The sequence below is a fragment of the Zeus faber genome, assembly GCF_960531495.2.
Source record: "Zeus faber genome assembly, chromosome: 21".
NCBI lineage: Eukaryota > Metazoa > Chordata > Actinopteri > Zeiformes > Zeidae > Zeus > Zeus faber.
The window spans coordinates 20257908-20282640 of NC_137208.1; the positions used below are offsets into that span (position 1 = coordinate 20257908).

A 24733-nucleotide genomic window follows, 5' to 3' on the forward strand; every position below is an offset into this window, starting at 1 on the left:
TATATATTTATGATGTTTAATATGCTGCGCTTTGTTCTTTCCAATTGTCTTGTGGTCATACTTGAACTATTTCTTTTTTTTTAAACATAATCAAGTTTTTTAGTAACAACATAACATGGCGCCATCTTGGTGAGGTTGCGATTGTTGATCACAAACTTCTGCCACTGAACCGATCTGCATGAAGCTCGAACGACGCCATGTTGGAACTGCCACGAATCGTATTCAGATTATCTGTAGGTTTGTCGGATCCATGACATCCATCAAAGTCTGACGTCAGTTACATCTGTACTCTCCGCCATCTTCGTGTTGACCAATCACTAGACTGCAGTGCTCTCATGTGACCTGTGCGAGGTGACATTTGCGCATGTGTGCGTGTTGCAGCGTTGATCGAAAATACAGTTTTTTACTAAATAATTCCACAATAACGGACCGATCTGGATCAAACTCGGACGACGAGATGTCGCGACCGCACTGAATACACATTTTATTCATCTTGTCTGTGAGTGGGGCGGATCCATGACATCCACACACCACTGACAATTTAATTTCACAGTGTGATACAGTATCTAGAATCTTTGTTTTTGTTGATTTTTCTTCCTCTTTTGTTATTCTCATATATGTGATGTGCAATTTAAGGGAACATTCATGCCGTCATTTTAGTTTGTTTGAAAAAAAACTTTACCGCAGAGGCAAGACATAAAAAATAATGATCCAGTTTTGTGCTTTGATTATTTCTAGTGATTAATTTAAGTGAAAATAAATGGATAAGTAATATATCAATAACAATCTAGTAGAATTATGAAAACAAATAATAATAATAATAATAATAATAATAATAATGATAATAATATCAACAAAGCTATTATATATTTTTTTCTTTTTTACATAAAAGTTAGTTTGGAAAAAACCTGATCACAAAGGCAAAAAATAATAATAATAATGATCCATAATTATGTTTTAATTATTTCTAATGTTTAATTTCGGTGAAAATAGAATATATCAATAATAATCAAATATAATTATAAAACAATAAATACTATATATATATATATTTATATATCTAACAAAAACAAAAAGTAAATATACGTTTCTTTTCTTCCCCAGCTAATAAAGCAAATGTAAGTATGTTCAGACGGTGTATTTGAACATCTCCATATCTTTTTATGGTTGCGTTCTACTAAACCATGCTCAGCCGACAGGTCTGGCGTTTTTATCAAAGGTGAAATACGTCAATGTGCCTCGTCATATTGAACTACAATAAATGTGACAAATGTATTTTTTGGTGTGTCTGCCAAAACGTCTTCTCCTTTCAAGCCGTGTCGTGTCAGTGGCATGAGACGGCGGCTTGCGCATCAAAAGTTACTCCAACTGTTGGGAGCGCAACCTGCCCGACAATCGTCTACCTGGCAACACCAAAAGCGCAATTCCGATTGGCTACAGGGAGGCAACGCGCGCAGTGGGCGGTCAGCTTTATATTTGAGCGCTTTCATTTTCCAAGTCGAGCAGTTCTGCGAGCGGCGCCAGACAGACGCACAACCAGGAGCCCACCGAGGAACAGAAGAAGTTTTTTCTCCGAAAAGCCAACAATGAAGTTCGTACTGTGCACCGCCGTGCTGGCGGTTATCTGCTACAACGTGAAGTCGACGGAGACCGTTGGTGAGCAGGCCCACTATGCCTTTCAAAGTTTTGAAACGTCTGCACCTAGCCTTGGCGACATCATTTAAAACCTTATTTACCCGATTTGATTTGATGATTACCTGAAGGGCGGTTAAATAACATGCAAATAATAGGAAACACTTGCGCCAGAATGGTTGAAAACATGTTGAGAGCCGAAAATAATTAAACGGATTTTATATCAAAACCGAATTTCTCTGATGTGTTGGGTGGAATTTCCCCTTCGTTTTTTACTTTCGTTTTCCTGTAAAGCTACGCGACAGCGCCCCCCGCAGGGCTGAGAGAGAGCTTCACGGACAACGACATGGTGAAGAAATGATAACGTCTCTTTTTATCATTATTATTATTTCCTCTCTCAGTGGAACCCAAAGTCCAGGTGTTTAGCGAGGGACCCGGCGAGTTCGGGACAGGCAACAGGCTGATCTGCAAGGTGAGCGGCTTCCACCCGCCCAACATCGCCATCGACCTGATGGAGGACGGGAAGCCCATTTCCGGCGCCGATCAGACCGACCTGTCCTTCAAGAAGGGCTGGAGCTTCCACATCACCAAGCATGCTCCCTTCACCCCCATGGAGAACCGCAACTACACCTGCAGGGTGACCCACGGCTCCATCAGGAAGCTTTATGTCTGGGGTGAGTTGCAACTGTGTTATTATTGTTTCCCCCTTTCCTGCAACAGGTGTGTGCCTTAAAAATGAAGACCTGTTTCATTGGATGTTTACGGATTGAATTTTAAAGACACTGTTTTCCTTTTTTTTTTAATTTTACAGAGCCCAACATGTAACAGTCTTCGGGGTAAGTTGGTTATTTAATTTAATTAGATAGACAGATATATAGATAGATAGATAGATAGATAGATAGATAGATAGATAGATAGATAGATAGATAGATAGATACTTTATTCATTTCCCAAGGGAAATTGCAACGTCCCAGCGGTTTATACAATGAACCTAAACAGTTAACTGTACACAATACAACATGGCGGGATAATGGAAAATAAAACTGAACATTTTAAATGAAGCATTGTAAACCTGAGGAATTTAAGTTGTTGTTGTTGTTTTTTTGCAGTAGATGTGGTAATAGGAGTGCGATAGGATATTGTTTCCAAAGCTAGATTGTTCAACGTCTAATTGTTTTTCTGCCCCCCCCTCCAGACTGGTGTCCTATAACTTCTGGGCGTCACCCAGTCCTTAACCACGACGTCAACAATTCAGATTTTTAGCCGGGCTTCTTCTTTTCCTGTCACTATGCAGCATATAGCACTTATTACCGAAAGATGTAATTCCAAATGCAGAATAGTTTTCATTTTAAAACAAACAACATGATTTACAATACAACTTTGTCCAAAATTAACGATGTCTTTGTGTGTTTGTGTGGGCTTGTGAATCAAATTGGTGAAAAAACAAGAGGGGAGTTGACCAGAAGTCTTTATTTGCTTAAATTGACCAAGGTGTGTGTTTCTTTCTTACATTTACAATGATGTGTCCAATATAACTGGATATATTATAAGAATTTCCAACTGATTTCATTTGTTCTAAACGACTGTATTTATTGTCTTTTCTCTAATAAACACATCCAATTGTGAAAAATCATTTTGTTTGGTGATATTCATTTCAAGGTACGTCTCTATAAAATAATAGTTATCTAACCCTAACTAGTTGGTCGTCGTTTGCAAGCAATTGTGAAATAATAATAATAACATAATTTATTAGACAATAATGAAAGTGATATTTAAGGCAATAAGCAAAATTAGAATACTGATGTTTAACACACAAGCTTTGCGTTTGTAATGTCTCTTGTAGGTGAGTCAAACAAAGAAATGAAAAAGATCATTTTTAATGTCTCGAGAAGAAGCAGGCTTTATGAAAAACGCCTGCCTAGCAACAGCGTACCGTCAATTTCCCATTGGCGGGCTGGGCGTGGCCTCTGAGAAAGGACAGTTTTCTTTTTCTACTTTCGATTTCGCCGAAGGTGGTGTGACGGCCTGTGCTCGACACCTTTTCCGCTGTTCGTCGTTGAATTCTACTCTGGGAAAACGGACAAAACAAAGACAATGAAGAAATATGAACTCGTCGCCGCTCTTCTGCTCAGCGTTGTATGCACTGCGATGGCCAAAGACTGTACGTATTCCTCACCAAACTCTCTAAAATACTGTACGACCAAATACTTCTAGAAATAATTCTCAGTTATTTCATAATTTAATCCAATTCTGTCAACATCGACAATATTTAGGGAATATTCACTACAACGTATTGGAGCGGCGTGTAATGGCGCACTTGAACACGATAGACAGACGGACGGAAAGACAGACAGACCGACCGATACGCAGATAGAAAGACGGATAGACAGGTGGGTAGACAGACAGTAGATAGATAGATAGATAGATAGATAGATAGATAGATAGACAGACAGATAGACTGATTGATTGATTTATAGACAGACAGACAGACAGATAGATAGATAGATAGATAGATAGATAGATAGACAGACAGACAGACAGATAGATAGATAGATAAACAGACAGATAGATAGATAGACAGACAGACAGACAGACAGATAGATAGATAAACAGACAGATAGATAGATAGACAGACAGACAGACTGATTGATTGATTGATTGATTGATAGACAGATAGACAGATAGATAGACAGATAGATAGATAAACAGACAGATAGATAGATAGACAGACAGACAGACTGATTGATTGATTGATTGATTGATAGACAGATAGATAGACAGATAGATAGACAGATAGATAGACAGATAGATATACAGATAGATAGACAGATAGACAGATAGATAAATTAATAGAAATCAAATTTAGAAAAAAAATAAAACATGCAATGAACTGACTAGAAAATAGAAGAAATAGCAATATTCAACCTAAAAACAAACAAAAAAATAGGATGTGACATTATACTATAAACCTTAAAACGAACAATAAACCTCTGTATCAACAGCTCCCTGTCAAAAAAGTTTTGTTATGAAATTAATAAAATGCGGCAGTATTACTGGGATAATGGCTATTTCTAAATGTTGATCATAATAAAAATTGGAATGTTTTAATCAAATGACTAATTTTGTAAGGAAAATACTTTTTTTTTTAATCTAAAGAGAAGGGGATGTACAACGTGCTTATGCCACTTGCTGTGATCTTGCATGACAGAAAACCAGCAGAACAACATGTAACTATAAAAACTATAAAAGAACTATAAAATAGCAGAAACAGAAATATCACAATAAACCTAAAAATAAACAAAAAACATTTGAAAAAAGTTGGCATTATACTGTAGCAGGGGGGGAAAACATATAAATTGTTGCTTCTCTGTTGTGTCTTTAATTGTGTAGCTGCGCCAATAGTGGGGGTTTACAGCCAGCTCCCGGGTGAGATGGGCAAGCCCAACACCCTGATCTGCCACCTCAGCAAGTTCTTCCCCCCGGAGATCAGTATGGATCTGCTGCAGGACGGTAAGGTGATGTCCGGGGCCAACCAGACCCACCTGACCTTCGAGCCCGAGTGGCAGTACCACCTGACCAAGTTCGTGAGCTTCGCCCCGCAGACGGGCCACGAATACACCTGCAGAGTCACCCACATGGGGAACACCAAGTCCTATCGCTGGGGTGAGTGAGTTAGTTTATCTCTTTATTTCGTTCATTTTCCATTTCCTCTTCCCACCTGTGTGTCTCTTTCTCGTCTCATTGTAAGTAAAACGTTTATTTTTGTGATGTAAAGTGTGTTAAAACTATATTTCTACCCATTTGGGCTTTTTGTTTGTATAATTCTTGGTACTTCTTATTTATGTTATGTACTAATTTGAAGTACAGCTTTCATATACTAGTCATGAGTTATTAATGAATCAATTATCCCGCTTATTACACAACTTATGCTGTTTTTTTACACCAAAATTAGCACGTATATGTGTGAAAACTGCTAAAAATAGGTGATTGATGCCTTTTCCATTGCCAGTAGACGAGTATGCCTTTCTTTTTTTTCTGGTGTGAGCATGGGGGTTCTTGAAACGGTCCCTGCGGAGCTGTCCCCGCACTCAAAACATTTCCCCGGTCCCGCATGCGGGAAAAAAGTCAATAACTTAGATTTTGGATTCTAAATCTGATATGAAATGATCGAATGATTCACGGATATTCCTGTCTGTTTTACGTGCCAATACATGGAGACGGGCAGGCTTATTGTGCGTAATCACCGGGTGTCATGACATTTCACTGCATATATGTATGACCGTTTGTATATGTATGTGACAAATAATCTCTTGAACTTGAACTTGGACTTGAACTTGGAATTAGCACTAGCACGTCTTGGTGTTCAGTGCATACTGGAAACAAAAATGTAAAATAGAAGAATAGGAAAACAATCTGTAAATATATAAAAATATGTCAAATAGGGCCTAAACTTTTTTTTTTTTTTTTTTAATAAAGCTGTACAGTTTGTGCAGGAATGTGCAAATGTTCAGAGTATGAGAGTATGTCACGCCAATAGACGATTTTATCGGGAGATGCATAGAACATAATGTAATGTGGTAAATACAGTCTCCCCGCTCCAGAAGTGCAGGATTTATTATTTATAAGTCAAGTATTTACACAAAAAAAGTTTTCCCAGTTTTTACTAAATTAAGTCCCATAGCAATGGAAAGCGATGGGGAGACGTGCGGCACACGGGTCTTTATGGAATAAGACAAAACGGGAGTCCCTTTACTGAGTTGTGTTTAAAAATGTTGTTTCGTACATGTAGGAAACAAATGAAAATAAATACACCTTAAATAAAAACATGGGGACCTGCGTAGGGTGCACCGCTGTCTGGAGAAGAAATAAAAAAAAACCTCTGCTCCAATTCTCTGAGTTAGGTTTAAGTTTTTCATTTTCCATACAAGTAAAACTAAGGAAACAAAATAAATTGAAATGTCTCTATGAGATTATTTTATGTATCGCTATATAACAGAATAATCACAACATTTGGGGGGAGGCGGGGCAGAGCACCTGCCCCTTTGCCCCTTGATGCCCCATGGACCACTTGGTGGCCTTTGTATCAGGCGGGGGTTTTTTTTAAACGTGAATGGCCATGGAGCTAGCAGGGTTTTTTGGGCAAGATATGCATAAATGGTGACGTCCTCCTTAACTTTTGGAGTTTTCACAGTGACCACCATCATGGTCCCTGGCCAAATTTATCTGCGCTACAATCCACGGTGGACTCGCTGTCACTGTTTCTCCTATGCATTAGGGTTGTCGCAGTTACCGGTGTTACCGGATATTACACAATGTTCAGACATACACCGATTACATTACTTGCCCATTGTCCCCACCGTTGTTTTGCATTTAAAAACTTTTTTTTTTTCGAGAAATAAAACCCATTTCGTTAAATTTCGTGTATCAGCGCTGACATTAATCAAATAAAAAAAACCCTCCAATTTGTAAAATACTAAGCGTGTGATCGATCGGACGCTACAAAAGTGAAAGTGGCTTGGTGCGCGCACAGCAGAGTCTCACAGTCTGCAGAGTCACATTTCACTTACCATGGGATGAGAGGAGAGGAAGAAGGCTCTAGAAGACCGGAGATCAGGTCTCGATCGGGACCTGCCTCCTTCCAGGCGTAACCTCCATGTGTAATTAGCGCCTGTGCACGACGGCGACACTCGTCGGATCATATGGGCACCACCTGACTGTTGTTTTTAAGGAGGTTGTTGTGTTTTGGTGGAAATGTGTGCTTGTTCACATGACTGTGATTTTAGAGCATATACTGTATATGTAATAATTTCCAAAAGGCACAGTGCCTCATCGCATTGGTAAGATTTCATTATTATTATTATTATTATTATTATTATTATTATTATTATTATTATTTACATTTATTTTGTTTTTGTATTTTTAGAAATGCAATTTCATGATTTGGCCACAAGAGAGCTTCAGTGCAGTTTTTGCTAACTGAGCCCGAGAGTCCATTTTTTTTTTATTGTTTTGGTTGTGTGGTTTTATTTTATGTATGTTTAATGTACTAAGGATATTTCTTTCTTTTTTTCACATAACAATGTCTGAATACTCTTGAGAATGAAAAGTTCATTGCTATTTGAAAGGGTGTACTTAAATTGTCATGCTCCTCTGTTATCATTATATCAGTGACGAAACAAATGGTCTTAAAATGACAATAATCTCGTTTATTGCAATTATTTCTGGGACAATGTATCGTGCAACAAAAGTAGTTATTGTGACAGGCCTACTAAATATAGCTATAATATAAGTACAGTTTCAGATTCCACACTAACATTTTTCCCACCTGGTTTGCTTTCTCTTTAAGGACCTTCGCAGTAGATACGCATTCATCTCATTCCTATCTGTTTTTCTCCTCCACAGAACCAGACATTTAATTCGCTGACCCGACGTCTTCGGGTGTGTATTGTAAACTCTAGCGACTCCAACACATTTTCATTCAAGGGCCTGCAAGTATATGAAGCCAACCCTCGAGTAAGAGTGAAAGAGAAAATGAGCCGGACGTCAAGAAACCTAGAGCACTGCCCGGGCCTCGCCTTTATTGAGGCCTATTTACCATTATTAATCAGGCATTCACCGCCTGTAGCCATCTAATGTTGATGTGGTCATCGCCCTGCCTCCCACCTGGAGACCTGGAATTTGGTACATTAGTGTCATTTCTCACACTGAACAAATTTGGAAAAAAAACTTCCGAAAACCTCCTCACAAACCATGGCTCCAAATAACACCAAATCTCGTATGCATGTTCCATTTCCGCGCTCGAACAAAGCCAAAAGAGAACGAAGGGATTGGGCAAAGAATGTCCGAGATGTTAGCCAATGACATTTTGATTAAATGTTGCAATATCCCATCGGTCCCGCCTCACTCGCAGGACCTTGGAACTTGAACTTTGAAAAAACACCGTTTGAGTTTATCATTTATTATTTTTACGGGCGGCCACTATATTTGGCAGGTGCTGTATTTGTTTTGATCAGGTATTAAAACCTCAAAGACGTATCTCCTTTGACCCTCTAGTGCGATCTCCAGGATGCCTACCGCCTGGCCCAGAAGGAGTGTCCTCTGTGGATTTCCGCTGATTCTCGCTCGATGTTTTGGAGGTGGAATGCAAATAATTTCTTGGCTTTTCGTCCGAGGCTCAGACATGAGAACAAGCTAAAGCTTCCATAGGTTTTATGAATATGCGAGTGCCTTGCCTTCGGATTTTGTGTGTATCTTCTTTCTTGGCATTTCTGATTTCCAGTGACAAATAAATGCCAATTTGTATTCAAAATAAGATAATGGCCATTATAAAATAATGGCCATATGGCATATAATTATTATACATAGATATTTTTTTGAATGTACAAACGTAAGTGTTCCAGGTAAAGATGGAGAATTCTGACTTTGTATGTAGTTAAACACATGCATGACGGAATAGTTTAATTATTATTTGTTTTCATAAAGTTATTTATCCAATGAACTACTAACTTCTGTCACTGATAGAAATCAGAATAATTTTCTTCATTATTTATATTTTCTGGGATTGTTCTATTTTGTGAAAAGTTCACCTTTTCCTGTCATGTATTGAGGGATTTTTCTTCAGGGCTCATAATTTACTATTTAGTTTGCTGGATGAATAAATGCAGCTACAAAATTACTCCAAGTGAAATGGTCAAATCAATAAAATTAATCGAACACTTTCAATTGTATGATAATTATTGAATATACCATTTTTTATATATATTTAAATAAACTTTTTAACGTATTTAATATATAATACTTTGACATAAAGTCAAATAATACCTGTCACTTTGTAACTTTGTATGGCTAAGAGTTTGTATCTTATATTCCTTTGGTTCAAGTCCAATTGAGACTATATCTGCAGGATGCACAGATTATTTACTTTGCCACACATGGATAATTGAGATGAGATGAAAAACAAGGGCAAATTGCACTCACATTAAAGTCCAACCAGTGAGCAGGCTGATCAGAGCCGACAACAACCCACGGAGAGCCCGGTGTCCTTGGTCGTCTCCTCCAAAATGGTCCAGCTACAGACCCTCTCTCCTGAGGCCCCAGTTCTGGAAGCTATCGCCTCCGTTGGTCAAAAGTTGTATTTGTGTGTGTGTATACACACACACACACACACACACACACACACACACACACACACACATACATACATATATATATATATATATATATATATATATATATATACTGCTCAAAAAAATAAAGGGAACACATAATCATTACAATGTAACTCCAAGTCAATCACACTTCTGGAATACAACTCCTATAAAGGAATGGTTCTGCAGGTGGTGGCCACAGACCATTTCCCTGTCCTCATCTTTTCTGGCTGATTTTTGATCACCTTTGCATTTTGCCAGTGCCCTCACCACTAGAAGTAGCATGAGGCGGTGTCTGGAACCCGCAGACAAGAAGGTGTGTGTCTGTGACACTGTGTCTCCCAGCACAGTGTCAAGAGCATGGAGGAGACACCAGGAGGCAGGCCAGCACACCAGGAGACGTGGAAGGGGCCGTAGGAGGACAACAACCCAGCAGCAGGACGGCTATCTGCTCTGTTGTGCAAGGAGGAACAGGAGGAGCACTGCCAGATCCCTACAAAATGACCTCCAGCAGGCCACTAATGTGCATGTTTCTGCTCAAGCTGTCAGAAACAGACTCCATGAGGGTGGTATGAGGGCCCGACGTCCACAAGTGGGGCCTGTGCTCACAGCCCAACACCGTGCAACCCGATTGGCATTTGCCAGAGAACACCAGGATTGGCAGATTCGCCATTGGCGCCCCGTGCTCTTCACGGATGAAAGCAGGTTCACACTGAGCACATGTGACAGACGTGACAGAGTCTGGGGACGACGCCGTGGAGAACGTTCTGCTGCCTGCAACATCCTCCAGCATGACCCGTTTGGCGGTGGGTCAGTCATGGTCTGGGGAGGCCTATCCATGGAGGGCCGCACAGACCTCCATCTGCTAGCCAGAGGTACCCTGACTGCCATTAGGTACCGGGATGAGATCCTCAGACCCATTATCAGACCATATGCTGGTGCAGTGGGCCCTGGGTTCCTTCTGATGCATGACAATGCTCGGCCTCATGTGGCTGCAGTGTGTCAGCAGTTGCTGCATGACGAAGGCATTGATGCTATGGACTGGCCTGCCCGTTCCCCAGACCCAAATCCAATCGAGCACCTCTGGGACATCATGTCTCGTTCCGTCCAGCGACGCCACGTAGCACCGCAGACTGTCCAGGAGTTGAGTGATGCCCCTGATCCAGGTCTGGGAGGAGATCCCTCAGGAGAACATCCGCCGTCTCATCAGGAGCATGCCCAGCCGTTGTAAAGGAGTGCATACCGGCACGCTGAGGCCACACACACTACTGACCCCCATGGGTTTATGGTTTTGATTTCCATTGATCATTCCTATGTTATTTCGTTCTCAACCCATTCCACTATGTAAATAAAGATTTCCAACTGGAATATTCCATCCATCGAGATCGAGGATCTGGTGTTTGAGTGTTCCCTTTATTTTTTTGAGCAGTGTATATATATATATATGTACACACACACACACACACACCGGTGATTGTAGGGTCCAAAGAGCAAACGTTCACAACACAGTAGGTAGGCTGATGGTTCCCAACAATCCTATTTTATGTACTTCTACAGCTTGCCCACATGGGAACCTCAAGGGTCTCTGACTTCCGGCATAAACAAATTGCACTCATCTTGACGTTCACGGCCACCAGAGTCGGAACAAACTTTTAAACGAGGCCTTATAGGATCTGATATGAGTGAGGATTCAGTGACTGCATCGATTAGGATGTGTTCAGACACAGCTTTTGGTGGACTGAGTGAAAGTTTAGGGAGTAAATAAAAGCACCCGGAAGCCGCGCCCCAAGCCTGCAGCGGGCGACGAACGAGTGCAGGGGTCACTGATAGGCCGCAGCGCTATCACGTGGTCTTGCGCGCCCCGTCACTTTGCGCATGCCTGCGCGGATTTATACGTCCACGCCTGGCGCCATCTTGGTGAGGTACTGATCGTCGATCACAAACGCCATCCACAATGCTGCCACGTTGGAACTGCCCCGAAGACACATCTCATTGGGACCGTCTGCGGGTTCGTCGGGTCCATGACGTCCATAAAAGTCTGACGTCAGTCGGGTGGCGTCACGTCTGCACCTGCCGCCATCTTGGTGGGGACCAATCACGAGACTGCAACGTTATCGTGTGCCCGCTGCGACCCGTCATTTGCGCATGCGCAAGAATAGCACTCGGGCTCCTGGACCCCTAATTATTATAATTTATATGTGATGTCATTTTTTGGAACATATGTTTTCCATGGGATACGTCAACATAAAAAGGTAACGAAAAAAATATAAGTCGTGTGTAGAACATGATAATACCACTAGGATGTGCTATTATAGTGGTCTAACGAAGTATTTATCATAATGACACTGGGAATGTTTTTGATATGGAATATATCAAAATAAAATTGTACATTTAAATTAATATATATTCATCCATGTAATAGTAATATTTTTAACTAATTTTGTCCTTAATTTAGAGGGAGAAAAAAAATGACTAGCAAATAGAAAATAAAAAAGGGGGCACAGCACTAGGTGGTGGTATTATCACGCAGAATAACAGCTGAATAACGTGAGGCTGAAATGAACGGGAATCAACGCGGACTTGCATGGGAATAGAACAATACCGTATGGATTATTTCTTTTCATTATTCTTATTTTTGAGGCAAATTTATCTCAGCCGTTTTGACCCACATTCCCACTGATCGTATTTTTTTATGGGTGCAATATAATTGTTTTGGGGTTTTTTTTCTCTGCGGTGAAATACACACGCAGCTCTCTGCTCGACTCCACTACCAGTGGTGGAATGCCATAATAACATCGAAGAAATCCTGGGTCAGCGTCTATCCTGCTGCACGGGGATGTGACCTTTTTATTCCTCTTTCTTTTCCCCCTCTTATTCCCTTTTCCTCCTTCCAGCATCATCTGCTTCCACATCCCGCGTGTACGACCCAAGACGTCGGATGCTGCGAGCGCGGATCAACCAGGACGCGTTAACGGTAACACTTTAGCGCGCTAATAGTATTTTTTGTTGTATTCATTCATTGTTTGAGTCGTTACATGGATGGTCATGCGTCCTTGTTTTTTTGTTATGTGGCAAATTTTTGTATCCCATCACAGCAGGTTATTATTATTATTATTATTATTATTATTATTATTATTATTATTATTATTATTATTATTATTATTATTATTATTATTATTATTCAGTTGACCGGACCACTCGGATCTGTGGGTGCAGATGTGATCCAAGGTCTTTTCCATCACGTCAGCTTTTTGTCCTTTTCAATTTTTATTTTTCTATCTGGTGAATGGACAATAGCGTGTATGTGTGACCGTGAGAAAAAGCCCACATTCAGACTCTCAAGTTATTCGTCGAGAGGGTCACCTGGACCCCTTTGCTTTGCCCATGTGCCAATGCTTGCCTTAGTACCTCCACGATCCTAACTGAAGACTATGACCATGTGACGACCATGCTTTTGGAGATTTTCACTATTTTTAGGAATTGAAGGAATCTAGTACCTAGGAACCTCAGAAACATGCACTAAACATGACTATAAAAACGCCTATAATTAAACATTAGGTTATATTAGTATGCTTATGCATGTTTGATGGCTTGAGGACATGGCATATTGACATGTTAGATCTTAAAACAAAAACAAAAAAATCATATTGATCCTATCGATCAGGACCCTGCAGGAGTGTGACTTCGTTTCCCGGCCACCTTCCCATGCACCACCACACCACCACACCACCACCACTCTACTAGAAACCTGATCTGGGAGGAGGGGGGTGGGGGGCAGTATGCAGCACAGCTGATCCACAGGCCAAGGGGGGGCTAAAAATAATCCAGCTTTTTCTCTTTTCCTTTCTTTATGTTTTCTCTGGCCCGGCTGGTCCTCGTCTTTCTCCCTAAATCTTGGTCTTATAATAAGGTTGGACGACCCCGGAATGAGACGGTGTGAATAAGTGTGTTTTCATCTCCGAGGTAAGTGTTGTAACGTCTGTGTGTGTGTTTGTGTGTGTGTGTGTGTGTGTGTGTGTGCGGAAAAGGCTGTAACTATTGCTTTGATATTTATCGCTTGATTTGACAACTTTATTGGTGTCTTTATTGGACATGTACGGCCCTTTAAATCTATTTCCTTTGACCTTCATTCAAACCGGATTTTCTGTTCTCAACTAAAGACTACCGCTTCTCAACGTTCACTATGTTATCAAGTGACACATTAAGACGGCAAGGCAAAATTCTGCTAATGCACTGCCAGTATTCCCGCTCCTTTGAGTCTAAAATAAATGGTTTCAGCGAGTGTTAGCTGTCACTACGTGGCCTAATATGTCAAGTGCATGATTTAGTTCTTGTGCCGTAGGAGCCTAGTTGGCTTGTGGATCTAGGGGAGAATGTTCCCCCACGCTCATCTTTGATTTGGAGAGTTCACACAAACTCATATCTCAGTTAATATTTTTCTGTTTTCGGGGTAATCTCCATCGATTTGGAAGAGCTTATCAACAATACACACAGATAAGAGCTTCACGGTCACAGATTCATAATATTATCCCTTGCACGATCAAACGCTTTACACTCCACTGATAAGGATTTCCACCAGCTGTTGAATTTGTTGTTGTGACCCTGCCCCAAAAAGGCTTGTGTGGTGTGGACCAATCGGACGGCGGCATGGGCCCGTCGTTCTGTGGCAACGACCCGAAGGCCAACCCCTACAGCGTGGAGAACGGCGTGCTGGACAATGGCTGCTTCGTGGACGCCCTCAACCTGGTCCCCCACGTCTTCCTCCTCTTCATCACCTTCCCTATTCTCTTCATCGGTGGGTGGTGGACAAAAGCCCAGAGCTCCCTATAGGCGACTCCGCTGCGGGTCCCCGTGCCGCTCTGTTACCTTATTAAATGAAACCAAAAAAGCGCTGCGCATAATGAGGGGACGCTCATCAGTCACTCTCTAACCCTCCCCCACTGAGTGCCGAACGTGCGGTACACTTAAGGTACCAGGAGTTTCAAAATTTGGTCACCCAAAATATAACTCGTTTTGAATTTCAGACCTTATACTATATACTATAAATTTTATACGGCATTTTCTCAAAATCCTCTACAGTGTTGATGACAAAATTCTGTATCGTGAGACGATGATACCAACCTCCCATCTCTGTCTTTGTGTGTGTGTGTGTATTTGTGGATGTGTGTGCGTGTGTCTTGGTTGTATTTTCTGGGAACGATTCTGACCAGAAGCCCCGGGTCTCTTCCCCAAGGACTTGAGGGGGTAATTTAGGCTTGTCCTGCTATTTTATGTACCGTAGCCCCTGCTGCCCCTGCTCCCCCTCCAGGCTCCACATATAGCTGTGGTGTGGCGTTTTACAATTATTGAAAAAATAAAATAATCTTTTCATTGTGAAACCTTTGAGTCTTGCAGCTCACTAAGTTTTGTGTTACACCATCCTCACATGGCCTATTGGGCCCTGCCGACAAGTGTCCCATTTTGGCATTGAAGAAAAAGGCAGCGCGCAGCTAGACAGTGTGTATGTAAGATGTGTAGTAATGAGGATATGTCTTTTACCATTACGATTTTGAGGGGAATTTCTCTCCCTCTCCCTGCCAGGCTGGGGCAGTCAAAGCTCCAAGGTGCAGATCCACCACAACACGTGGCTACACTTCCCCGGCCACAACTTCAGGTGGATCCTTACCTTCTCCCTGCTCTTTGTGCACGTCTGCGAGTTCGCAGAGGGCCTCGTCTCCAACAAGTAAGCGCTCAACATAGACTAGCCTAAGTGGAAATCATTCTGCATTGTCTACCGAACGTCACAAAGGTCCCATGACCGTATGTTAATTTTCGTTTTTAGACCTCTCTATCTCTTCCTCTCTCTCTCTCCCTTGGCTAACCTCTTTCTTTAGGAGTATGGACACCAACCACCTCCATCTTTTCTTGCCAGCGTTTATGGGCTTCATTGCGGCCACCACTTCAGTGGTGTACTACCACAACATAGAGACCTCCAACTTCCCCAAACTGCTGCTCGGTAAGAGGAACCATTAGGGCAGTGGTTCAAAACCTTTGTCCGCTTGGAGCAACACGCCGACACATGCATATGTCCATAACCTCACCAGCAAAATGTGGTCCTAGAGATCAAGCTTGATTTTTATTTTCTTTGGTTGAGGTGAACATTGCTGGTTCCAGCTTTTACTTTCGAGACTTTGTCCACGTCTGCGTAGGAGGCATCCACATCTTCTGGAATTTTTATTTCATTGACAAATGATGCAGAGCTAGTTCTTTCAGATAACTCAACGGTGCCACACGCTTCCACACGATGCTTTGACAGACAATGATGCTGTGACCCTCCCATAGGATAACCAAAATGTATGAAAATGAGTCTTGGATTGGACGTTTTCTCAAGTTTCCAAATTAGCTGCTGTTTGCAAACTATAGCCGGCTCTGTTTTTGTGTTAAAGGTACACTAGGTTTTTGGTGAAATTCACTTTTTGTCTATCTTACCTGGATTCCGGCTTTGACCAATCTGGACAATATGGAAGATCGTGAAAAAGTGAATCAAAAAGGGTCAACTCAATGTATGACAGGAATCAAGTCAGCAGTCAACAATTAAGTGATACCTACAGGTGACTGTTTTGCATTGACTGACATTTGTATTGGGAGTTTCAAGTTTTCTGTGATTGGTAACCCTTTGTGGCAGTTTCGTCTACCGTGCGCCACCTAAGTGATGTTTTCAGGGACCTCCGGCACAGAGACACAGAAGACGGGGGTTGTAGACACCAGTTTATTGTAGAAAGAGGGCTAGTTGGAATAAGTCCAAGAGCAGATAGAGACGTATCATGACAAGGGCTCCTCTCCTGAGTGTGTGTGGGGATGGGGTTTTTACCTGTTGCTCGTTAGACCAACCGACGAGCAACAGGTATGCAGCCACTCTGTTCCCGGGTCCCCAATTATCTATATCCAGGTCAGGTGTGGCTGCTCAAACCACACCATCCCCACACCACACCCTTCTTCCCAATCTTAGTGTGTTCTTTGTTTTTCAGCCCTGTTCATCTACTGGGTGTTGGCATTCATCACCAAATCCATTAAGCTGGGCAAGTTTCTGGAGCACCACGTTGGACCCCAGCAGCTGAGGTTCTGCATCACGGCCCTGCTGGTGGTCCTGTACGGACTCCTGATGGCCGTGGAGATCAACGTCATAAGGGTCCGGGTACGTCATCGCTTGCTGTTCCACCTCCTGCTTCCACAACCAATGTTTTGGCCAATAGGATAAGAGCATTTGATTCTTGGTTTAAGTAGCTCTAGCAGCATTACTTAGCATTGATAGTCACTATGCTATCAGAATCACAAGCTTGCTATTAGGGCTTTTTATGTTACACAGTCTAACCATTAGGGCTGCCCAGGGCCGGCTCTTCCTAAAGGCGAGATAGGCGGCCGCCTAGTGCAGCATCCCGGGGCCGATGGTAGCGGAGATTCGCGTGTCAGCGATGCACGTGTCAGCGATGAGGTGCTCGCGATCGCTCGCCAGAGTAGTATGTTTTTATTTTATTTTACGTCTCCTAATGTAACAAAATAAGTGCTTATGGAACGAACCTGCGCATAATGGGGGCACTTTCTCAGTGACTCTCTTACCCCCTCCACGCTGCCGTCCCGCGAGCCCTGTAGAGTCCGGACAGAGCCTCTTCCAGAACACTGCGTCTGTCTGTATTTTTTACAGTTTTTTAAGTCAATGAGCTTAAAGCTGTCCCTGAGCACATGGAGTGGAGCTCCATATATGGACGTATGTGCGCAACATTTTTATAAAAAATAACTTTTTTCTGAAACACTGCATATTTTATAATTTCTAATTTTCAGATTCTAACAATTACAAGGCCTCACGTTTAATCAATGAGTAAATATTCTACTGTGATTAAAGGTTTTTCTTTTTGCAATTCAATAGTTAAATAAAGATATGTTATTCTTATCAATTAGAAGAAAAAAAAACAACCTTTCTGATAAATGCTGAGTCCAAGCCGAACCGTGGAGCTCGGCTGCAAAGACGAGAAACTGGAACATGACCAGTCTCCACTGAAACAGGTCTTTATATTCTTTAATTTTCTTCTTTTTCTTCTTAAAATAATTTTCTTTTTTTCTTCGTGCCTTTTACAGTTAGGGGTGCTCTGCGACCGAGCAGGGACATCGTGCACAAGCACGTCACTTGCCTGCCAGCTGCACCGCCGTGCAGAGCTGGAGAGGGAGCGAGCGGACAGGGAGAGGGAGAACGGGTGGAGAATGTTCATTCTCTGGAGGCAGAGAGTGTAGGACAGGTTGAAAATGGTCACACTGATTGAATTACTTTGGGATTAGGATTATTGTGTCCGGCTCTGTCCCATCTCAGTCAGCCGGTGGAAGAGTCAGTGGGGCGGGAGATGGGGAGCGAAGCACTGGTCTAAAAACAGATTGTGTTGTCTAGTCTCACGTGATATTAGACAACTCTCGCGCGAGCATTTCATTCTGTGTCCGGAGCAGTCATCTATGCATTAACAGACTCCATACGGAACTTTTCCGTAAAGGATGCCATGTGGGAGTGACTACCTACTGACTTTTCCGGAGATTTATTATCCAGCAATGTTAAGGATTTTATGTGGGGAAGAGGCTATAGAGGCAGATGTGGAGAAGTGTGGAGGAGTATGAAAAATAGTTTTGGTTCACATTGAGTTGGCGCGTCATCTTTGATAACGATACGCTTTCTAATTATCAATGCACTTCCTGTCTCTGTAGAAGTATGTGTTCTTCGCCAACCCCCAGAAGGTGAAGCCGCCAGAGGATCTGCAGGATTTGGGGGTGCGCTTCCTGCAGCCGTTTGTCAACCTGCTGTCCAAGGTAAAGGTTTGCTCTTCCTGAGGGTCCCTGTTTCCATCGATCTCATCTGGTCTTAATTCTCCCATACACTCCAAATATCTCCCATTTTTTCAATTTTACAGGTCTTTTTAAAAATTTAAAACTCACCAAAGCTAAGAGCTGGTACGCTAGATTCCGGTTCAATTTTATCTGTTATGAGGGGTGGTGACTTTGATCGCCCTAGACGTGGCCAAGCCCCCTTTAGATTCAGAAAAAAGTTCCATCATTGGAAATACTTACAAGGTTAGAAAACAAGTAATAGAAATGCACTTTCTGTTGGCTTATTAATCTGTGATTATCATAAGGAAAAAAAGTGTGCGTGTTCTGTCATAATTGTGTGTACTCTCTGTTTTTGTCTTTCTCTCTCTTGATTTTCTTTAACTTTTAATACTCTATATCCTTCCCTCCACATATCTATGTAATGTGTGGCAGCTTCGTCTGCTACACGCCACCCGAGTGGGGTTTTCAGGGCCCTCTGACACAGACACAGGCAATAGGGTTGAATAGTACCAGTTTATTGTAGAGAGTGGGCAAGGTGGAACAAGCCCGGAGCAGAGGGACATGGCTCCTCTCCTGTGTGTGTGGGGATGGTGGTTTTACCTGTGGATGCTTTAACCACACCACCCCCCACCACATAATGTGATGAATGTAATCTGGTTGTGCATGTGATGAAAGGTTGTTGTTTTTTTTGTCTTTATTTATCTAGCTTTTCTATTTTCTACAGCAGTTGTTAGCCCCGGTAAAATTAAATCAAATCAACGCATATTTCATCAGATGGTTTAAGATAAGATAACGCACAAGAGACTCAATAAAACCACCATTGATATGAGATGATTTATTTTTATTTTGGCCGTCTCCTGTCTTCCAGGCAACATACTGGTGGATGAATCCCCTGATCATCGGCGCCCACAAGCGTCCCATCGAACTGAAGAAGATCGGCAAGCTGCCGATCGCCATGCGAGCGCTCACCAACTACCTACGGCTCAAGGACGCCTACGAAGAGCAGCGGGTGAGTGAGTGGACCTGGGAGATCAGCCATTCGAGGACTCTTCACGCCGCCTCGCTTTTGTACCCAATCTCTCTCTGCCTTCCTTTTGTCTTCTCCTTTCCCCCTACGGTTCAGACAGCAGAGGACCCGGAGCGCTCCCCATCCATCTGGCGATCCATGTACCGGGCGTTCGGCCATCCCATCCTGCTCAGCAGCATGTTTCGCTACCTGGCCGACCTGCTGGGCTTTGCCGGGCCGCTCTGTATATCCGGCATCGTCAGACACCTGGACACGCAGAACGCGTCCGTCACATCCAACAAGGTCTGTACGGATGGGCAGCCCAGCCTTAAAGGAAAACCCGGCTCTTCCTGCCGCACGGAGGAACCTAAATGATTGAAGAGCGTAGTATCGATAGGTCTGACGTTACCAGTACTGTCAACAGCATAGGAGAAATTAAAGAAATCGATTTTCTATGTATTTCGGCTATACAACCCATTTCTAACTTGCAATAACATTAAGATATTCGTCTAAGGAGCATTTTCGCTATTATCAGAAGAGACATCTCTCCTCTCTCTCCCGCTCCATCGCTGGAATGGAGAGATGCGCGAGGGGGGGCGGAGCCGGCTCCCTCTGCCTTTACTCAAACTGTCAGTGCTGCTAGCCCATCATGTATGCAGGTTAAGAAATTAAAAATACACTTGTAAATGTAATGATCAGTCATTCATTTGAAGCTACGAATTACAATTTTGAAAATATTTAAGCGCAATAAAAATGATTAAAGGCCACCTCCAGCCAATTTCTCTTCCTGCTTTCCCCCTCAATTTTATACCGAACCGCAAAATTCGCATCGTAGTGTCATCATGGCGAGCGGTGATAAACAAAGCAGATTCTCACCAACGCTAAGCTACTATAGCGAGTGCCAATAATGAAGAGCGAAATCGATCGGAGTCACACCTCAAATACTTTGCTAAAAGATGTGAACCTTCATTGATAACATTGGTTTTTCACCCCAAAATGTATGATGGTTACTCTGGAATCCAGGAGTGCAGCAAGAAGTACCATACAGAAACATTAAACAGCTCAAAAGACGCAAAGCATACTGGAGGTGTCCTTTAAAGTTGTTCTTATTTTTTACCATTTTTTAATTTCAACTTGAAAATTTAACAGAATAAAGAATTTGGTGTGGGGGGGCACAGACAGACAGACACACAGACACAGACAGACACACAGACACGCAGACACACAGACAGACAATGGATCTCGACAGAGTGGAATTGTTATGGCCAGTCTGTGCCAGAGTAAAACAAAGGGCTTTTAATGGAGTGTGATGGTGTAGGAGACAGACACAGGGCACTTTTCCAGTGTCAACAGGCATTAAACTTGTATGATGGTATTGAATTCAAACCCTCACTTTATTTGGATTGTCCAAAGTTAATACTTACTATCTGATTGTCACCTGTCTGCACATTAGGGACTCAAACTAACCCTTAATCTGGTGGTATTTGGATGCATTTTACTTTGGTAACCTACCTTCTATATGCATACCCTGACCTTACCACACCTAAACTTAACCACTTCCACCCGCATAACTATACATAACCACTTCTACCCTTATAACTAAACGTAACCACTTCTACCCTTATAACTAAACGTATCCACTTCTACCCTTATAACTAAACATAACCACTTCTACCCTTATAACTAAACTTAACCACTTCTACCCTTATAACTAAACTTATCCATGTCTACCCTTATAACTAAACTTAACCACTTCTACCCTTATAACTAAACTTATCCATGTCTACCCTTATAACTAAACGTAACCACTTCTACCCTTATAACTAAACTTAACTACTTCTACCCTTATAACTAAACTTAACCACTTCTACCCTTATAACTAAACATAACCACTTCTACCCTTATAACTAAACTTAACCACTTCTACCCTTATAACTAAACTTATCCATGTCTACCCTTATAACTAAACGTAACCACTTCTACCCTTATAACTAAACTTAACTACTTCTACCCTTATAACTAAACGTAACCACTTCTACCCTTATAACTAAACTTAACTACTTCTACCCTTATAACTAAACTTAACCACTTCTACCCTTATAACTAAACTTAACCGTTTCAAACCTTATAACTAAACTTAACCACTTCTACCCTTATAACTAAACTTAACCGTTTCAAACCTTATAACTAAACTTAACCACTTCAACGCTTATAAATAAACGTAACCACTTCTACCCTTATAACTAAACTTAACCACTTCTACCCTTATAACTAAACTTAACCACTTCTACCCTTATAACTAAACTTAACCACCTCTACCCTTATAATTAAACTTAACCACTTCAACGCTTATAACTAAACTTAACCACTTCTACCCTGATAACTAAACGTAACCACTTCTACCCTTATAACTAAACGTAGCCACTTCAACCCTTATAATTAAACTTAACCACTTCAACCCTGATAACTAAACTTAAACACTTCTACCCTTATAATTAAACTTAACCACTTCAACCCTTATAACTAAAAGTAACCACTTCTACCCTTATAACTAAACTTAACCACTTCAACGCTTATAACTAAACTTAACCACTTCTACCCTTATAACTAAACTTAACCACCTCTACCCTTATAATTAAACTTAACCACTTCAACGCTTATAACTAAACTTAACCACTTCTACCCTGATAACTAAACGTAACCACTTCTACCCTTATAACTAAACGTAGCCACTTCAACCCTTATAATTAAACTTAACCACTTCAACCCTGATAACTAAACTTAAACACTTCTACCCTTATAATTAAACTTAACCACTTCAACCCTTATAACTAAAAGTAACCACTTCTACCCTTATAACTAAACTTAACCACTTCAACGCTTATAACTAAACTTAACCACTTCTACCCTTATAACTAAACTTAACCACTTCAACGCTTATAACTAAACTTAACCACTTCTACCCTTATAACTAAACTTAACCACTTCAACGCTTATAAATAAACGTAACCACTTCTACCCTTATAACTAAACTTAACCACTTCTAACCTTATAATTAAACTTAACCACTTCAACCCTTATAACTAAACTTAACCGCTTAACCTAGTACCTAAACTTAAACGTAACCACTTCTAACCTTACACCTAAACTTCGGTCTTACTTAGTGTCAAATTGTCCAATGTACATACTAACCTACAGTATATCAAGCGTCAGTTGATGTCAGTTTTATAATTATAATAACCACAGCGTGGTTAATCTGGTATATGGTTAGGTTTAGGTTTGTAGTTTTTACATCATATTAACATCCTTATTTAGCTTTTGTCCAAAGCGAACAACAATTATTTATACACCGACGGGAGCCATTGGGGGGGTTAAGTGTCTCGCTCAAGGACACTTCAGCATGCCAGCAAGAGGAGCTGGGGATCGAATCGGCAACCTTTGGATTACTAGACGACATGCTCTACCTGCTGATCTACCGCCCCTGTTAAAGAACAACTCTGCTGTTTCTTTCAACAAAACCTCATTTTTCCCACTATTGGGAGTCAGCCCGAATGATTGGGAGGTTGTCCCGGTGGGATGCGGCAATGGCGAACGCGTTCATTACGTCGACTCCCAAAGATGGAAAAAAAAAGTTTAGGTTAGTAATGGTTAGTTAGGTTAGTAGTGTAACCCGGTCTGGTCTTGGTGCCCCAGTGCTGTGGTGAATGTGCCGATGGGTGGGGGGGGCGGCTAAGGTGGCCGGGTGGGCTGTAGTAGCAGGCGGAGCCAGCGAGCGGCGAGCAGACTGCCTACGAACCAGACGCACATTTCTAAGTGACATGGAAAATTCCCCCCCTTGTCTCACCCTCTGCGCTCAACACGGGACATGTGGAACTGTGGCCTGGGCAACATCACCCTGGGCTTTTTGATGTTTCCAGCCGACTGTGTGTGTGTGTGTGTGTGTGTGTGTGTGTGTGTGTGTGTGTGTGTGTGTGTGTGTGTGTGTGTGTGTGTGTGAGTCAGATAATTTACAGCCAATTAGACGTTGAGTTGGCCTAGATTTGTGTGCTTCAGGAGCTTCTAAAATGGTTTTCCCCACATACACATACACATTGGTATCAGAGATTGGCGTCTATTATATCAAATTGATAAACATAAAAAACAAAAACATTCGCGTGATTTAGATTAAAGCCAATTATTAATTTAAAGGACACTGCTTTAAGCCAATTATTTGTTCGATTGATAGATTTGTTTACTTGTGTACTGGAAGTGTGCTCATCTGTCCATTTATCTGTCTGTGTTAAACAAAAGGAAATATTCTATATCTATAGAACAGAAAGAAAATAACAAATTACAACTACCCATAGTGCTGTTTGTGAGATATTACAAGAAGTCATGGGTACAATGTGTCTTTAATATGTTAATATGAGTTTTTTTTCAGATTTTAAGTTCTAAGCTTGTCGTAGTTTCAAATAAATACATTTTTACTTCATTGAACGGAAGGAATTAATCTTTTTGCAGGTGCAGTGTTCCCACCATAATAAGTAAAAACTCTCAACACTCTTTCCCGTGTGTGTGTTTTCTCAGGAGAGGTACCTGAACGTGTACTTCATGTCATCTGAGGAGCTGCTCCAGAACACCTCGGTGCTGGCTGTGCTGCTCTTCCTGGCCCTTATACTGCAGAGGACCTTCCTGCAGGCCTCCTACTATGTCACCATAGAGACCGGCATCAACCTGCGTGGGGCCCTGCTGGTGAGCTGGGGGGGGGGGGGGGGTGAAAAGTTTGGCTCTTTTCGGAGATTTGGTTCTTGACGAGTTAGTCATTACGACGAGTCGTTTGACTTTCCGACTCCTCCGTTCGTTTGATACAGTTGGTGAGCAAGGGAGGATTCTACTAGCATAATTTTGGTTGAAGGCAAAGTGTAAATCAGTCACATTCAATATGAATTAGGCCAGATGCCTTTTTCCCACTTTAATTTAGTCCATAGTCATTACATATTTCCAGTTTGTGAGTCATTTGAGAGTCCAGACTCAGTAAATGGGCGTGTGTCTGGCTGCAGTTAAGGATCGCAAATGAAACAAAGGAATGACTTAATGACTCCTGAGTCATTTAACAGATTTGTTT

The 24733-nt window shown here is 41.8% G+C and overlaps 3 protein-coding genes across 7 annotated transcripts in view; all 3 read left to right on the forward strand.

Moving 5' to 3' along the window:
* Positions 1–1492: 1492 nt before the first annotated feature.
* On the forward strand, positions 1493–3265 carry LOC307246289 (beta-2-microglobulin-like). The gene is made up of 4 exons (XM_080022179.1): positions 1493–1656; positions 2034–2306; positions 2444–2468; positions 2828–3265. The coding sequence occupies exons 1-3, from the start codon at positions 1587–1589 to the stop codon at positions 2455–2457; spliced, it is 357 nt and encodes a 118-aa protein (XP_079878305.1). The 5' UTR covers positions 1493–1586; the 3' UTR covers positions 2458–2468; positions 2828–3265.
* Positions 3266–3622: 357 nt separating this feature from the next.
* On the forward strand, positions 3623–9354 carry LOC307246620 (beta-2-microglobulin-like). The gene is made up of 4 exons (XM_080022606.1): positions 3623–3793; positions 5023–5295; positions 8035–8070; positions 8686–9354. Exons 1-3 carry the CDS (start codon positions 3727–3729, stop codon positions 8046–8048), a joined length of 354 nt encoding a protein of 117 aa, XP_079878732.1. The 5' UTR covers positions 3623–3726; the 3' UTR covers positions 8049–8070; positions 8686–9354.
* Positions 9355–13631: 4277 nt separating this feature from the next.
* The window catches only part of abcc9 (ATP-binding cassette, sub-family C (CFTR/MRP), member 9), a 73740-nt gene continuing 62638 nt past the window's right edge, over positions 13632–24733 (forward strand). For all 5 annotated transcript variants that reach the window (XM_080022198.1, XM_080022201.1, XM_080022199.1 and 2 more), the window contains exons 1-9: positions 13632–13742; positions 14395–14574; positions 15360–15501; positions 15653–15774; positions 16787–16953; positions 18504–18605; positions 19492–19632; positions 19747–19932; positions 24196–24360. In XM_080022198.1, coding sequence (XP_079878324.1) covers positions 14427–14574; positions 15360–15501; positions 15653–15774; positions 16787–16953; positions 18504–18605; positions 19492–19632; positions 19747–19932; positions 24196–24360 — 1173 coding nt within the window. In that variant the 5' untranslated portion in view covers positions 13632–13742; positions 14395–14426. The remainder of the gene's footprint in view (positions 13743–14394; positions 14575–15359; positions 15502–15652; positions 15775–16786; positions 16954–18503; positions 18606–19491; positions 19633–19746; positions 19933–24195; positions 24361–24733) is intronic.